At 39.1% G+C, this 16,926-nt stretch overlaps 1 protein-coding gene across 1 annotated transcript in view; it reads left to right on the forward strand.

The window, feature by feature from the left end:
• Positions 1-16,926, forward strand: part of LOC124777130 (CD109 antigen-like) — a 217,837-nt gene that overhangs the window by 92,006 nt on the left and 108,905 nt on the right. Inside the window, exons 3-5 of the mRNA XM_047252422.1 lie at positions 3,345-3,429; positions 14,975-15,167; positions 15,956-16,180. Coding sequence (XP_047108378.1) covers positions 3,345-3,429; positions 14,975-15,167; positions 15,956-16,180 — 503 coding nt within the window. The remainder of the gene's footprint in view (positions 1-3,344; positions 3,430-14,974; positions 15,168-15,955; positions 16,181-16,926) is intronic.

A 16,926-nucleotide genomic window follows, 5' to 3' on the forward strand; every position in this document is an offset into this window, starting at 1 on the left:
ATACTGTAGGTGGTTTGAGGATGATTGGAAAAGTAATGATTGAAATGAACAAGGTAGTGTGCATTTGTTTTATCAAGTGGGATAAGGTATTCAGTAGTCAACAGGAATACACTGCTGGGAGTCTTAAAATATGTTGATATAGCATAGAAAAATACATAAATAAAGGAGATGTCCACAAAACAGAAAGTGACAGAACAGGGAATGAAGAGCTGAAAGAGATGAATAGGCATTGGAAGGAGTGGAAAGCAGGGATGCTCAGTCACTGAAGCTGCTCAACATATATGGAGAAGAACATAGAGGTGATGCTATAGAGGACCCAAGGGGCATTGTAATTGTAGGAGTAAGGGTAAAGACTGTAAAACATGTGGATGATCAAGTAGAGCTGCAGAATATGTTGAAGAGTACAGCAAGAAGAGCTGAGAAGTATGGAATGAAGATAATTATAGGAAAGACAAAAGTGAAAATATGAAAGAAGGAAGCACCAGTTAATATATTCTTAGATGGAAAGAAGGTAGAACAAGTAAAATTCTTTCTGTACCTAGGAGGTTTAATGATGTGGAATGGAAACTGTACAGAAGAAATGAGGAGGAGGATATCTGTGGGAAAGTGAATATTTGAAAAGGCGAAGCAGACATTTTGAATATGACTGTGGAGAAGAATGCATATGGTGAAGTGCATCGACAGCCTTCAGAATGAAGTAATGAAGAAAGAAAATTATAAGAAATGGTTAGAAAGAGGATAAAATTTTGACTGGGCCTTGTTCTGGGTAGGAATTGTTTACAGCAAAGAATTCAGAGGAAAATGTGGAATGAATGAGAGGAAGAGGTAGAAAGAAATTGCAGTGATGGATGACATTAGAAGTGGATGGACATACAAACAGATGAGGGAAGATGCTCAGAACAGTAAACAGTGGGAAGCCTCAAGGTGAAGCCTGTCATAAGATAGATAAATTAAAGAAGAATCATTAACTTTGCAATTTTAGTTTTTATGACGAAAAGTGCATTAAATATGGTGAAGTATGCTTAAGGAGTATGATAAGTGCATAAACATTAGGCTACATTTCAGGCCAATCTGTCACACAACCTTTACTTGACATTCACATTTGTTGGCTTCAGCAGCTCACAAACTATCATCTTCTGACCTAAACTAGACCTCGCACTATACTGCAAATCAATCTGCTACCACAACCAAGATTTCTGTGGAGAGAGAGGGGGGGGGGGGGCAATATCATACTGTGGCTCCCGTTTGGAATGTTTTTATATTTTACCAATTGCAGAATGGTAAGACCACTTTCTTATATATTAGTTATTGCTGTATAAAGAACAATTCCAAAACTATAAAGTTTGCTGGTAACACCAACATTCTGATCAAAGATAAAAAATTAGCTGTATTAGATATAGCTCAGATAATAGTTGAATAGCCCTACAGAATATTTTGCAAGGGAAGTATCTCTTATTGTGGTAACCTATCATTAGCTTATTCTGCAAATTTTTACCCCCTGTAGTGTTAATAAATTATCTGCTGGGGTTAATGCAGATAAAGCAAAGAAAATATTTATTCAGCAGGGAAGCAGTAAAAATATTGTGACAGGTAGATAACCACACATCCTGCAGAGGTCTCTCTAAATATCTTGGAACTCGCACTCACGTACACAGTAATAAATAAAGTGGGAAGTTGAGAATCTCTACCAGTTCAAAAGAAGGTTGAAATATAGCTTATTGGCCACTGTATAAAGTAACTGATTGTCTAGTTTCAAGGATAGGACATTCCTTTTAGTTGCATAACAAACAACAATGTTCATTGTGGAGCTGCATGGAAAGTAATAGTGTTTTCTAAGCAACCCTCTGTTCAAGCAGATGTAAAACTGTTTCCTTTCAAAAATACCAATGTAATGAAGTGAAGATAAGCTACAGGTGGAAGACAAACAACACCTATGTATTAAACTGCAGATGGAAAACATACAGAATCTATTTAAGGTAACTGAGAAAGCAGTTGCTTTTTTTCAAAGTGGTGTTTTTCCTAGTAGTCTGCTGGCTTACATTGAGCTGGACTATACACAAGTAGTATTAAGCAGTATATAAGGAGGAGGCAAATAAAAACTGAACACCCAACACAATGGGACCATGGAATGATTCCATTCAAAGCTAATCACCACATTTATCCCACTGGGAGACGATATGATCAATTCCTGTTTCTTAGACAGGTTGGCTGCTGACAGATCCACACCTGCACACACCCACTCTTGCATTTCCCCATCCAACTAAAACCAATATCCATGCATGTCTTTCCTCAGGTTGCCAAAGATTCGAAAATCACACTGTGAATAATCCGGGCTGTACGGGGAATGTTGCAGTTTCCCAAACAAATTTCTGAAGCATAGCCTTCATCTTTTAGGCAGTGTGTGGGCAGGCATTGTTATGCACCAGAATGACCTTACCGGAACTTGTGTGAAAGCTTTGGATTTCTTTGGTGGGGAACATAAGGGATGTTTCTACTGCTGGCTTTGCCATTTTCCCTCGGGGATGAAATGGTGGCACCATGTAAGGTCATCATGACCTCCTCCTTTGATTGCAGGAGCCCTCTGCTCCTCAAGTTCTTTGAGCATAGAACAACATTCAATGCACAGCGCTATGAAGACATTTTGTAGAAATAGTGGTGCACCATTAAGTCAAAATGCCCAGGATAGCTGTCAGACGGTATCATTCTATTGCGTGATGACACCTGCCCCGACACTATCAATTGGACAAAGGCTATGCTTCAATGATTTGCTTGGAAAATACTGCAGCATTCCCCATACAGCCTGGATCTTTCACAGTTTGAGTTTCACATCTTTGGCAATCTGAAGAAAGACATGTAGAAGTCAGTTTCAGTCGGACAAGGATGTCCAAGAGGGTGTGTGGCTGTGGATCTGTCAGCAGCTGACCACATCCTGTGAAACAGGAACTGATTGCCTCGTCTCTCAATGGAAAAAATGTTGTAACACATGTGGTGGTTACTTTTGAATGGAATCATTCCATGGTCCCATTGTAATGGGTTTTCAGTATTCATTTGACTGCCCCTCATAGTTCTATTTTATTGAAAATATGGCGTTCAGATTAAGTTTCGAAGAGTTACTTCTCTTTTGTTAAAGTCTGTGTTGAACCATTCCATAGCTCTTAAAGTTTGCCTTCTTGATGGGACCCACAGATCTTGATGAATGAATGAGCCATATCTCTCTTTTGCTGTCTGAGGTCTGAACTGTAACCTTAGATGTTATAATATGACCTAATTGACATCAGCACTATAAGAATTCTTGGTGTAATTGTAGTAGTGGGGAACATAATAAATATTTGATTTGTTTTCAGGCTGGACGATCATCATGTTGCGGGCCTTGTTTTTGGTGTCGCTGCTCGCACTTCTCAGGGTGTGGATGGTGTGTGGGCAGCAAGGGTGAGTACTGCCTCTCTGTGGAAGTAATGAGTCTACAGTTTTCTTCCTCAAACGCTTGTTTTAATCATAATGAAAGGGTATGAAAGAAAAATTTGCTAATGTTTTTCCAAGAGGAGCATATGGCTTTCTCAGATGAATTGACATTGCTAACAGAGTGTATAAAATTGCTTCTAAAGCACTTGGAAAAATGCAGAACTTAAGATCTCTTTCCCAAATAAAAAATCTCTATATGTTCAATTTCTCACAAATGTTTCTGTGGAGGGCACCATTCTGGTGTGTTACTATGATGGTTACTAAAGTGAAAGAAGACCAATTTCTGTGACTAAGCGTAGCTGGAAGGCTCTTGTGAATGGGTTCTGTTCACAGCCTCCTGCTGAAATGGAATGTACAAGCGTTGAATCACGAGTAATATTTCCATGAACTGTATGAGTAAGTGGATGTTAATAATTTAGTAAAGAGTCCACAGATCGTTTCCAGAGAATTAATTCTTCAATGATATGCCACCATTGTTTTGATGTAAGCACTGGCAATTGGATACACTTTTGTCATCAATAACAAAAGTGTCATGAAGCTGCCAGGGATATTAGCCATCTTCTGCTCCCATAGCCAGGTCCTCACCGCCGGTTAGATTTCGTCATTGGGATTTCTCCAAGAAGTTCTTCATTAAATGTAGGGAATAGACAGAAATTACGGGGTACCAGATCTGGTCTGTATAGCAAACAAGGTATGGTCTCGAGTTCCTTAGTGTCAAGTGAAGTGGGTAACTTGATATTGTCATCTTACAACCAAAATGTTGTTGTTATTATTATTATTATTATTATTATTTCCTCGTTTAGTTCCAGGCCACCAATATGGATACCTTAACTGCCACTTCAAAGCAGAGCTGGTGTCACATTTCCAAGAATTACATTGTGATAGGACCTCTCACTTAACTTCTATTTATCCAGTGCTTTTGTTTATCCAGCCTTCGATAAATTTCAATTGGAGGAATGACTTCTGTTGTTAGGAACTTAATGACAGCCATTGCTTCTGTTGCAATGATAGCTCCCTTCAAGTTTTACATTATGACCACAATGACTACATAACTAATCACAGTAAAAGCTCACTGCTAAACAAAGTTGTTGCAAAGGATTCATGCAACATGTTGAAACCCATTTACGTGCAAATGCTGACACCTATTGAGGAGTACAGCACATTGTGGCACTACTCATTATAACCGCATTTGTGGTTAAGATAGGGTCCACTGTCTGCCACCCTCATGCGCACAGAGACACAGGTTTACTTTGCATTCTTCACTTTTTGTTGCCACAAGGGCTTATATTTTAGGGCATCAGTAAAGGCACAAGATGTGGTTTTGGAATACAAATATCTTATCTCAGCTGTATGTGGTGCTAATTGGGCCACTATTAAACAAGCTGGGCATTCTTGTGCTCTTTATGTGAGTCAAAATTGAAGACCTTTTTCTCTTGGAAAGCTTAGAACCTCTGCATGAGTACTTAATGTCCATTGGACCATAATTGTCTTGTACAGACATCAAAACAAGCTAAACTTTGAAGTATTATGACATAGCTCTTTATCTTCATGACGTATCTCTTTATCTGCAGGAGCGTCTATAGAAAGGTCCCAGAACTGCTCTCATTAATAAATGGTCACAATGCCCACGTAGTATTAGCGACAGAAAATTGGCTGAAACCAGATGTAAACAGTCATGAAATTCTAAACTCAGATTGGAATGTATACTGCAGAGACAGGCTGGACAGTGAAGGCGGAGGCGTGTTTATAGCGATAAGAAGTGCAATAGTATCTAAGGAAATTGACGGAGATCCGAAATGTGAAATAATTTGGGTGAAGGTCACGGTTAAAGCGGGCTTAGACATGGTAATTGGATGTCTCTGTAGGCCCCCTGGCTCAGCAGCTGTTGTGGTTAGCACCTGAAGTATAATTTGGAAAATATTTTGAGTAGATTTCACCACCATGTTATAGTTCTCGGTGGAGATTTTAATTTGCCGGATATAGACTGGGAGACTCAAACGTTCATAATGGGTGGTAGGGACAAAGAATCCAGTGAAATTTTTTTAAGTGCTTTATCTGAAAACTACCTTGAGCAGTTAAACAGAGAACCGACTCGTGGCGATAACATATTAGACCTTCTGGTGACAAACAGACCCGAACTATTTGAAACCGTTAACGCAGAACAGGGAATCAGCGATCATAAAGCAGTTACTGCATCGATGATTTCAGCTGTAAATAGAAATATTAAAAAAGGTAGGAAGATTTTTCTGTTTAGCAAAAGTGACAAAAAGCAGATTTCAGAATACCTGATGGCTCAACACAAAAGTTTTGTCTCAAGTACAGATAGTGTTGAGGATCAGTGGGCAAAGTTCAAAACCATTGTACAATATGCGTTAGATGAGTATGTGCCAAGCACGATCGTAAGAGATGGAAAAGAGCCACCGTGGTATAACAACTGAGTTAAAAAACTGCTGTGGTAGCAAAGGGAACTTCACAGCAAACATAAACATAGCCAAAGCCATGCAGACAAACAAAAATTACGCGAAGCGAAATGCAGTGTGAGGAGGGCTGTGCGAGAGGTGTTCAATGAATTCAAAAGTAAAGTCCTATGTACTGACTTGGCAGAAAATCCTAAGAAATTTTGGTCTTATGTCAAAGCGGTAGGTGGATCGAAAGAAAATGTCCAGACACTCTGTGACCAAAATGGTACTGAAACAGAGGATGACAGACTAAAGGCCGGAGTACTAAATGTCTTTTTCCAAAGCTGGTTCACAGAGGAAGACTGCACTGTAGTTCCTTCTCTAGATTGTCGCACAGATGACAAAATGGTAGATATCGAAATAGACGACAGGGGGATAGAGAAACAATTAAAATCGCTCAAAAGAGGAAAGGCCGCTGGACCTGATGGGATATCAGTTCGATTTTACACAAAGTACGCGAAGGAACTTGCCCCCCCTTCTTGCAGCGGTGAGCAGTGTACCGTAGGTCTCTAGAAGAGCGTAGCGTTCCAAAGGATTGGAAAAGGGCACAGGTCATCCTCGTTTTCAAGAAGGGACGTCGAACAGATGTGCAGAACTATAGACCTATACCTCTAACGTCTATCAGTTGTAGAATTTTGGAACAAGTATTATGTTCGAGTATAATGACTTTTCTGCAGACTAGAAATCTACTCTGTAGGAATCAGCGTGGGTTTCAAAAAAGACGATCATGTGAAACCCAGCTCGCGCTATTCGTTCACGAGACTCAGAGGGCCTAGGTAGATGCCGTGTTTCTTGACTTCGGCAAAGCGTTCAATACAGTTCCCCACAGTCATTTAATGAACAAAGTAAGAGCATATGGACTATCAGACCAATTGTGTGATTGGATTGAAGAGTTCCTAGATAACAGAACGCAGCATGTCATTCTCAATGGAGAGAAGTCTTCCGAAGTAAGAGTGATTTCAGGTGTTGCGCAGGGGAGTGTCGTAGGACCATTGCTATTCACAATATACATAAATGACCTTGTGGATGACATCGGAAGTTCACTGAGGCTTTTTGCGGATGATGCTCTGGTATATCGAGAGGTTGTAACAATGGAAAATTGTTCTGAAATGCAGGAGGATCTGCAGCGAATTGATGCATGGTGCAGGGAATGGCAATTGAATCTCAATGTAGACAAGTGTAATGTGCTGCGGATACGTAGAAAGAAAGATCCCTATCATTTAGATACATTATGGCAGGTCAGCAACTGGAAGCAGTTAATTCCATAAATTATCTGGGAGTACGCATTAGGAGTGATTTAAAATAGAATGATCATATAAAGTTGATTGTCGGTAAAACAGATGCCAGACTGAGATTCATTGGAAGAATCCTAAGGAAATGCAATCCGAAAACAAAGGAAGTAGGTTACAGTACACTTGTTCGCCCACTGCTTGAATACTGCTCAGCAGTGTGGGATCCGTATGAGATAGGGTTGATAGAAGAGATAGAGAAGATCCAACGGAGAGCAGCGCACTTGGTTACAGGATTATTTAGTAATCGCGAAAGCGTTAGAGTGAGTATAGATAAACTCCAGTGGAAGACTCTACAGGAGAGACGCTCAGTAGCACGGTACGGGCTTTTGTTGAAGTTTCGAGAACATACCTTCTCCGAGGAGTCAAGCAGTATATTGCTCCCTCCTACGTATATCTCGCAAAGAGACCATGAGGATAAAATCAGAGAGATTAGAGCCCACACAGAGGCATAACGACAATCCTTCTTGCCACGAACAATACGAGACTGGAATAGAAGGGAGAACCGATAGAGGTACTCAGGGTACCCTCCGCCACACACCGTCAGGTGGCTTGCGGAGTATGGATGTAGATGTAGAAATGCAAACATCTTCACCAGTGGCTGCAAAGTTGCCTGGAGATAAAATTATAGCCAGTCTGGAGCCAGGTGATCGTTAACAATAAGGGTGGAAGAAAATTTGAAAATCTTAGAATCCATACAAATAATCTATGGAACCACAGAACTTCTCAGCAAGAAGGTAGAAGAGAGAAAGACAATGTTGAAACACCTTTTAAAAAAAGTGTAGAGTCAGGTTTCCTAGCCCTCAGGTCGATGTAGACATGTTTATAAATAAACAAAGCTGTTTAGTTTACTCTTTTGGGCAAGTAAAAGTACCACTGATATCATTTACACAGATACTGAACTTCTGACCATTTATATTCCAGAATATATGGATGTGTGTTTTGACAGTACAGTAATTGTTAAAAGGTACCAGACTAAACTGTGGCAGAGGATATTGAATATTTCACTTTTATTCTTGAGATTACAATAGAACAACAGGAATATATTTTATTCTTGTGCAGTGTTCTGGTTCCAGTAGGGACTTCTTGCAGTTTGTCACATGCACAAAAACTTGAGTCCAGGTCAACTACCCAGTTTCTCTAACTCTATGTGCATACACATATGATGTTATAATAGTTTAACATTTGTGTGCTTCTCTTTGGTCTGTCTAGAATTGTCATAACTGAACTATAATGGCAAATACTGATTTTAACTCTTTAACATCGTTCTTTTCCCGTCTGTTAAATACTGTGCTTAGCTTCACCATCTGCAGAAAAATGTTCCAAAATTAAAACTTTGTACTGGATCATTGCCTTTTACATGCAGTGCTCTACACAACTAACCTATTCAGGCAGTACTCAAAAGTTGTCTTCACAGCTGCAAATCTGCCAAAAAGTTTCAGAATGGTGTATACTTCAGTTCCAGAGCAAAAAAATTCACTATAAAAGATACAGCAAAATCCTTTTGAAGAAAAACTTGTTTTAGGTCATACCCAAATTAAAACTGTCGAGAACTAGTGTCAGTGGGAAGCCAGGTTAACAATGTAATTTTGTATACAGCGCTAGTATTGACAGAGTCCAGCTTCAGTATGAGAATCATTAGCAATGTTGTTAGTTGGCACATGAGACTATAGAATAGTGAAAAATACTTCGATGATAGTGCAACAATTTATCGTTTATTACGTGCGCTATGGATTCTTTTAAAGTGAAATCTATAGTGAAACCAGTTGAAATGTGATCTTGTTGAAGCACAAAAAAGACTCTGAAAGAAAATTGGGGGGCCAGCTGCCTCAGTCGTGATTCCTCACCATAAATTTTGGTATGCAGTTGTATTCACGCTGAAACTTCCTGGCAGATTAAAACAGTGCGCTGGAACGAGACTCGAACTCGGGACCTTTGCCTTTCATGGACAAGTGCTTTACTGCCTGAGCTACCAAAGCACGATTCAAGACCCACCCTCACAGCTTTAATTCTGCCAGTACCTCATCTCCTACCCTCCAAACTTCACAGAAGCTCTCTTGCAAGCTTTGCAGAACCAGCCCTCCTGGAAGAAAGGAAATTGTGGAGACATGGCTTAGCCACAGCCTGGGGGATGTTTCCAGAATGAAATTTTCACTCTGTAGCAGAGTATGCACTGGTATGAAACTTACTGGCAGATTAAAACTGTGTGCTGGACTGAGACTCAAACTCAGGACTTTTGCCTTTCACACACTATGCTGCAAAGCAAAAATTTCATTCTGGAATCATCCTCCAGATTGTAGCTAAGCTGTGTCTCCACAGTACCCTTTCTTCCAGGAACGCTAGTTCTGCAAGCTTCCCAGGAGAACTTCTGTGAAGTTTGGAAGGTAGGAGACTAGGTTCTGGTGGAAGTAAAGCTGTTCATGAGTTATGCTTGGGTAGCTCAGTCAGTAGAGCACTTGCTGGTCAAAGACAAAGGCCCCAAGTTCGAGTCTTGGTTTGGCAAACAGTTTTAATCAGCCACCAAGTTTCATTTTGGTGCATACGCTGTTGCTGGGTGAAAATTTCATTCGGGCATATTCTTGCTCTTTTAACACAGAACATTCTAAATCAATTTCCCAGTCTCTTTTTGTAGTGAAGCCCTTGTACTCAGCATCTTCCTCTCATTGCCACTGTCTCCTCCCACTGCCCTCTTTTTTATCCCATTGTTACTTTCTCCTTTCTGTCACTTCCAGTGTCCTGTCTTCATTCCATTCTCTCACTCTTCCTTACGATGCCTCCTTCTCTGTCACTTTCACTTTCTATCTGTCCCACTGCCATTGTCTTTGTCCCATTATTTTGCTCTCTGTTTCTTTCTCACTTACAGTCTGCTGTCATTTTCTTCAACCACCATTGTCTTCTCTCCACACATGTTCCTGTGGATGGTTCGCTAGTGGTTTTGACCACTAGACTGGGAAATTCAACATGTGGATGTAGGGTATGGGGGAAAGAGAGCAAATTTTTCATGTTAAAGTTCACCAATTTGCAGGGGTCCAGATCACCCAAGCCTCTGTGTGGTTTCCACTCATCTCCTTTTTCATTTTTAGTGCTTCCTCTCCCTCTTGCTCCCACTGCTACTATCTCCTTCCATTCTCTTTCTCTTTTATTACCACTTTCTCTCTCCTACCACCACTCTCTCTCTCTCACCACCACTCTCTCTCTCTCTCTCTCTCTCTCTCTCTCTCTCTCTCTCTCTCTCTCCTGCTTGCACTGTATCCTCTCCCATCCACCATCGCTGTCTCTTTGCTACTGTCTTTCAGCACAGAAAAGTGCAAATATGGTCTTATGCCCAAATTTTTTATGAGGAAGATGGAATGAGGATTGAGGCAGGTGGTTACCAGTTTTCTGTCGGAGTCTTTTGAAGAGTAGTTTTTTTGCCCTTTTTCTGTTCTGATGAGCATTTTTCAGCTGGCTCCCCTCTTTTTCCCTGTTACAGCAGGATGTGCTGCTTATATGAAACAAATTCTGTAGGTCAGTAAAAATTTGACAGTTTATTTATAAACTTCAACAAATTTGCTTACTTTGACACAAATAATCCACAAATAATTATGCATGATATGAGGTCGTTATCAGGAGAAAGAAAACTGGCGTTCTACGGATCGGAGCGTGGAATGTCAGATCCCTTAATCGGGCAGGTAGGTTAGAAAATTTAAAAAGGGAAATGGATAGGTTGAAGTTAGATATAGTGGGAATTAGTGAAGTTCGGTGGCAGGAGGAACAAGACTTCTGGTCAGGTGACTACAGGGTTATAAACACAAAATCAAATAGGGGTAATGCAGGAGTAGGTTTAATAATGAATAGGAAAATAGGAATGCGGGTAAGCTACTACAAACAGCATAGTGAACGCATTATTGTGGCCAAGATAGATACAAAGCCCACGCCTACTACAGTAGTACAAGTTTATATGCCAACTAGCTCAGCAGATGACGAAGAAATTGAAGAAATGTACGATGAAATAAAAGAAATTATTCAGATTGTGAACGGAGACGAAAATTTAATAGTCATGGGTGACTGGAATTCGAGTGTAGGAAAAGGGAGAGAAGGAAACATAGTAGGTGAATATGGATTGGGGGACAGAAAGGAGAGAGGAAGCCGCCTGGTCGAATTTTGCACAGAGCACAACATAATCATAACTAACACTTGGTTTAAGAATCATGAAAGAAGGTTGTATACATGGAAGAACCCTGGAGATACTAAAAGGTATCAGATAGATTATATAATGGTAAGACAGAGATTTAGGAACCAGGTTTTAAATTGTAAGACATTTCCAGGGGCAGATGTGGACTCTGACCACAATCTATTGGTTATGACCTGTAGATTAAAACTGAATAAACTGCAAAAAGGTGGGAATTTAAGGAGATGGGACCTGGATAAACTAAAAGAACCAGAGGTTGTACAGAGATTCAGGGAGAGCATAAGGGAGCAATTGACGGGAATGGGGGAAATAAATACAGTAGAAGAAGAATGGGTAGCTTTGAGGGATGAAGTAGTGAAGGCAGCAGAGGATCAAGTAGGTAAAAAGACGAGGGCTAGTAGAAATCCTTGGGTAACAGAAGAAATATTGAATTTAATTGATGAAAGGAGAAAATATAAAAATGCAGTAAGTGAAACAGGCAAAAAGGAATACAAACGTCTCAAAAATGAGATCGACAGGAAGTGCAAAATGGCTAAGCAGGGATGGCTAGAGGTCAAATTTAAGGATGTAGAGGCCTATCTCACTAGGGGTAAGATAGATACCGCCTACAGGAAAATTAAAGAGACCTTTGGAGATAAGAGAACGACTTGTATGAATATCAAGAGCTCAGATGGAAACCCAGTTCTAAGCAAAGAAGGGAAAGCAGAAAGGTGGAAGGAGTATGTAGAGGGTCTATACAAGGGCGATGTACTTGAGGACAATATTATGGAAATGGAAGAGGATGTAGATGAAGATGAAATGGGAGATATGATACTGCGTGAAGAGTTTGACAGAGCACTGAAAGACCTGAGTCGAAACAAGGCCCCCGGAGTAGACAATATTCCATTGGAACTACTGACGGCCGTGGGAGAGCCAGTCCTGACAAAACTCTACCATCTGGTGAGCAAGATGTATGAAACAGGCAAAATACCCTCCGACTTCAAGAAGAATATAATAATTCCAATCCCAAAGAAAGCAGGTGTTGACAGATGTGAAAATTACCGAACTATCAGCTTAATAAGTCACAGCTGCAAAATACTAACACGAATTCTTTACAGACGAATGGAAAAACTAGTAGAAGCCAACCTCGGGGAAGATCAGGTTGGATTCCGTAGAAACACTGGAACACGTGAGGCAATACTGACCTTACGACTTATCTTAGAAGAAAGATTAAGGAAAGGCAAACCTACGTTTCTAGCATTTGTAGACTTAGAGAAAGCTTTTGACAATGTTGACTGGAATACTCTCTTTCAAATTCTAAAGGTGGCAGGGGTAAAATACAGGGGGCGAAAGGCTATTTACAATTTGTACAGAAACCAGATGGCAGTTATAAGAGTCGAGGGACATGAAAGGGAAGCAGTGGTTGGGAAGGGAGTAAGACAGGGTTGTAGCCTCTCCCCGATGTTGTTCAATCTGTATATTGAGCAAGCAGTAAAGGAAACAAAAGAAAAATTCGGAGTAGGTATTAAAATTCATGGAGAAGAAATAAAAACTTTGAGGTTCGCCGATGACATTGTAATTCTGTCAGAGACAGCAAAGGACTTGGAAGAGCAGTTGAATGGAATGGACAGTGTCTTGAAAGGAGGATATAAGATGAACATCAACAAAAGCAAAACAAGGATAATGGAATGTAGTCTAATTAAGTCAGGTGATGCTGAAGGAATTAGATTAGGAAATGAGGCACTTAAAGTAGTAAAGGAGTTTTGCTATTTGGGGAGCAAAATAACTGATGATGGTCGAAGTAGAGAGGATATAAAATGTAGGCTGGCAATGGCAAGGAAAGCGTTTCTGAAGAAGAGAAATTTGTTAACATCCAGTATTGATTTAAGTGTCAGGAAGTCATTTATGAAAGTATTTGTATGGAGTGTAGCCATGTATGGAAGTGAAACATGGACGATAAATAGTTTGGACAAGAAGAGAATAGAAGCTTTCGAAATGTGGTGCTACAGAAGAATGCTGAAGATTAGATGGGTAGATCACATAACTAATGAGGAAGTATTGAATAGGATTGGGGAGAAGAGAAGTTTGTGGCACAACTTGACCAGAAGAAGGGATCGGTTGGTAGGACATGTTCTGAGGCATCAAGGGATCACCAATTTAGTATTGGAGGGCAGCATGGAGGGTAAAAATCGTAGAGGGAGACCAAGAGATGAATACACTAAGCAGATTCAGAAGGATGTAGGTTGCAGTAGGTACTGGGAGATGAAAAAGCTTGCACAGGATAGAGTAGCATGGAGAGCTGCATCAAACCGGTCTCAGGACTGAAGACCACAACAACATGAGGTTAACACACAATCGTCTCCAATCCAGTGCAAATTCAGTTTACACTCATTTACATAAAAATGCACAACATTATTAGGCTACACCTACAGTACTCCAAAAATGCGGCACTTGATTTGTAAGTACAAATAATTTTGTTGACAAAATCATTTCGTGTAAGGTGCATACACTGCCAGGCAACACAACTGAATAATTTCAGGGCCAAAACAGCCTCTGTAGGTGTCAAGTTCCGTTATACGGAGACAGCTCATCATTAAGTTTTATTGATGGAAACAATCCTCACTAAAAATATAGTTTGGTGGACTCTGAACCCAGACCCTTTCCATGTGTTCACTATGCCAGTTCAAATTACATTTATGCCTCAGATCAGATATTATGTGCATATTTTACAAGCGTAAGTATGATAACTGTGTGAACCTCTGGATCTCGGTAACAGAGAATGATATTGTTTAACATTTCAAGGTTCAGTGAGAACATCATTTTAAAAACATATGTTAAAAATTCTGACAATTTGCCATGAATAGAAATCATAGAAGTGGCCAGCCCTACAATTGGTACAATAGAAATCATAGAAGTGGCCAGCCCTACAATTGGTACTTTTGGTATACAAAATTCATGGTTTCCACAGATTTCTCAGGAACCACTCTTGAACAAATGGTGCTTTTATAAGCCATATACGGCCTACCACAGAGTACACCTAATGTAAAAGAACCAACCGATATGCTGAATTTACCACATCTGGAGAAGTTTAATATTTAAATTTTGACCCTGTACTGTAAGATAGTTACAATAAGCCCGTTCTTCTGATAGGCATACAAATGGTCACTAGACCAAGGGCTATCCAAAACATTTGACCCCTTTTCTCTGTGATCAATGGAACCCGAGATATGACTGCTTGAAAAATCACATTTTCGCATGCAGCTTTTTGGGACATATAAGTATCATGCATTATCCTATGTGGACCGATAGTTACAGGTCATTGTTTGGAAGAAACATTTCTGTTGCCATTGAATTAAGTGTTCAAAGAATTTTGTCATGCCATAATTTTTCCCATATTCAGCCAAACTTAAGTTCTTAATTGTAATTGTGTGGTGATGTATGTATTATTATCCCTTTTAACTTTAGCAAGTCTCTCTCACTCGCTCTCACCTTACAGAAACTGTAATCCTGTTGAAAAGTGAAAAGTGCCTGGAGACGCATGTATTTACAGATATGTACATAAATATGCTGAAATTGTATTCACTCAGGTACTAAATTGTTAACACTGCCAACAGGTACTATACAATTGTTGCACCAAAGGTTTTGCGTCCAAACTCTGAATACCATGTTGCTGTGAGCACTCAGTTTGTATCGGAGCCATGTGATATAGTGGTAACTGTTGGTGGAAAACAAGATGTGGGCAGCAACTTTGTAACAAGCCAGATGATAACCGTGGAGCCGTACACCACCAGGATTGTGAAGCTGGAGGTATTCGTGTACAAATTTATTCTTTGTAGCAATATTAAATGTAAGAATCTTCCAAACATGAATTCTGTTTTTGTATTAATGAGAATGAATTGTAGAAATAGTGTATGTAAAATTGCAAAAATATTCAGGTATCTCAAGTTATCTTTGCTGTTTGGGAAATTTACATTGTTTTTGGTTGCACACTTTTCTTGTTTTATTTCTAAACATATATCAATGGAGATATCGTTGGTATAGGCTAGAGAAATGCGAATTATTTTATTTTATTTTTTTAATTTTTTTTTACAGAACCATAGTATTTAAAACTTTGGTTGTTTTTGGTTGTTTGTAACAAATTTATTATCACTGTTGCATACTGAAATGTACCAGGCATAATTTTAATATTTTCTAGTAGTGAATGCCTCATTTAATGTGGAAATTCATTTGTAAATTAACAGTAGCCTACTGACCATGGGGAGAAGCATAAAGGATTAATTGTTATTACTTAAAAGAAAGGCAAGAAATGGTGGAATATGATTTATGAGATTTTTCCAGCATGATTGATAGGTGGTACATTGCTGTTATCGGAATATTGTGGCAAAAACATTACCGTCAGACGGGCTGGAAACTTGAAATCTCACCATCTAAAAGGGGGAGGGTGGACTTCTGATTTTTATTAAGTTTGATTTATTGTCATGCTGAGGTATTAGATGTATCATCTGTGTAATTCATAGTTTGACTTGTGTAATAATTAGCTGATAGTTTCATGTTTCTAAACTGAAAGTAAGTGCTTTGATTTGATTCTGTTTCAGATAGGAGACTTGGGAAGTGGCATTTACAAACTCATAGTCAAAGGAGAGAAAGGACTGGTGTTTGAAAACTCAACAAATGTTGATTACATTCATAAAAGTTATTCAGTATTTATTCAGACTGATAAAGCAATTTATAAACCTGGTCATAAAGTGATGTTTAGAGCAATAGTCCTAAATTCACACCTCAAACCAAGTGTTACTGGAGCCCTTGATATATATATTACTGTAAGTAACTAATGGCAGTTAATTTATAAATCCTTTTTAGTACCACTATAATGATATTTTCACCAAGCAGCAGAAGAAATTTACTTGTCATAGATTGACTTAAGAGTGAAGAAAAGTGTGTTGGAAAAGAAGGAAATAAAAATGTTCATATCCTTGATTTCCAACAGATAAAGGTTGCAAACACTGATAGTGAATAGTAAGCATCACTGGATGAAAAAAGAAAGGAAAAATAAAAAAAATATATTAAAAGATTCTGTTGGGATTAAAGTCAAGATGGAGAAGACACTAATGCGAGTGAAGACCAGAAATTTCTGGGGAAACACAGAAGACTTGTTGAGGATTGACACTTTGTGTAAAGACTGGCATTTTTAATGTGTTGTATGTAATTAGATAGAAATGCCCTTTATCATGATAACACAATTCACAATATTTTTTTTTTCTTTATTAAAGAAAAGAAAGAAGAATGAAATCAAAACCATTAAGTATCAAGGAAGATATGGTGGTACCTTCACTCTTCAGTAAAAAATTATTCACAGAGATTAACATGCAGTAGTAGTGTCCACCACTATGAACCTGAAATAGAAATAATGTAGATATTGAACAAACCAAACTGAGTGAATGCCAGAATAGCCTTAACTGTGTTTGCATGAAGCTGTACAACACATTATTTCTGTCTGTGAGTGACTTGTTGAGTTAGCATTTTATAAATACACTCCTGGAAATGGAAAAAAGAACACATTGACACC

The sequence above is a fragment of the Schistocerca piceifrons genome, chromosome 2 (genome assembly GCF_021461385.2).
Source record: "Schistocerca piceifrons isolate TAMUIC-IGC-003096 chromosome 2, iqSchPice1.1, whole genome shotgun sequence".
NCBI lineage: Eukaryota > Metazoa > Arthropoda > Insecta > Orthoptera > Acrididae > Schistocerca > Schistocerca piceifrons.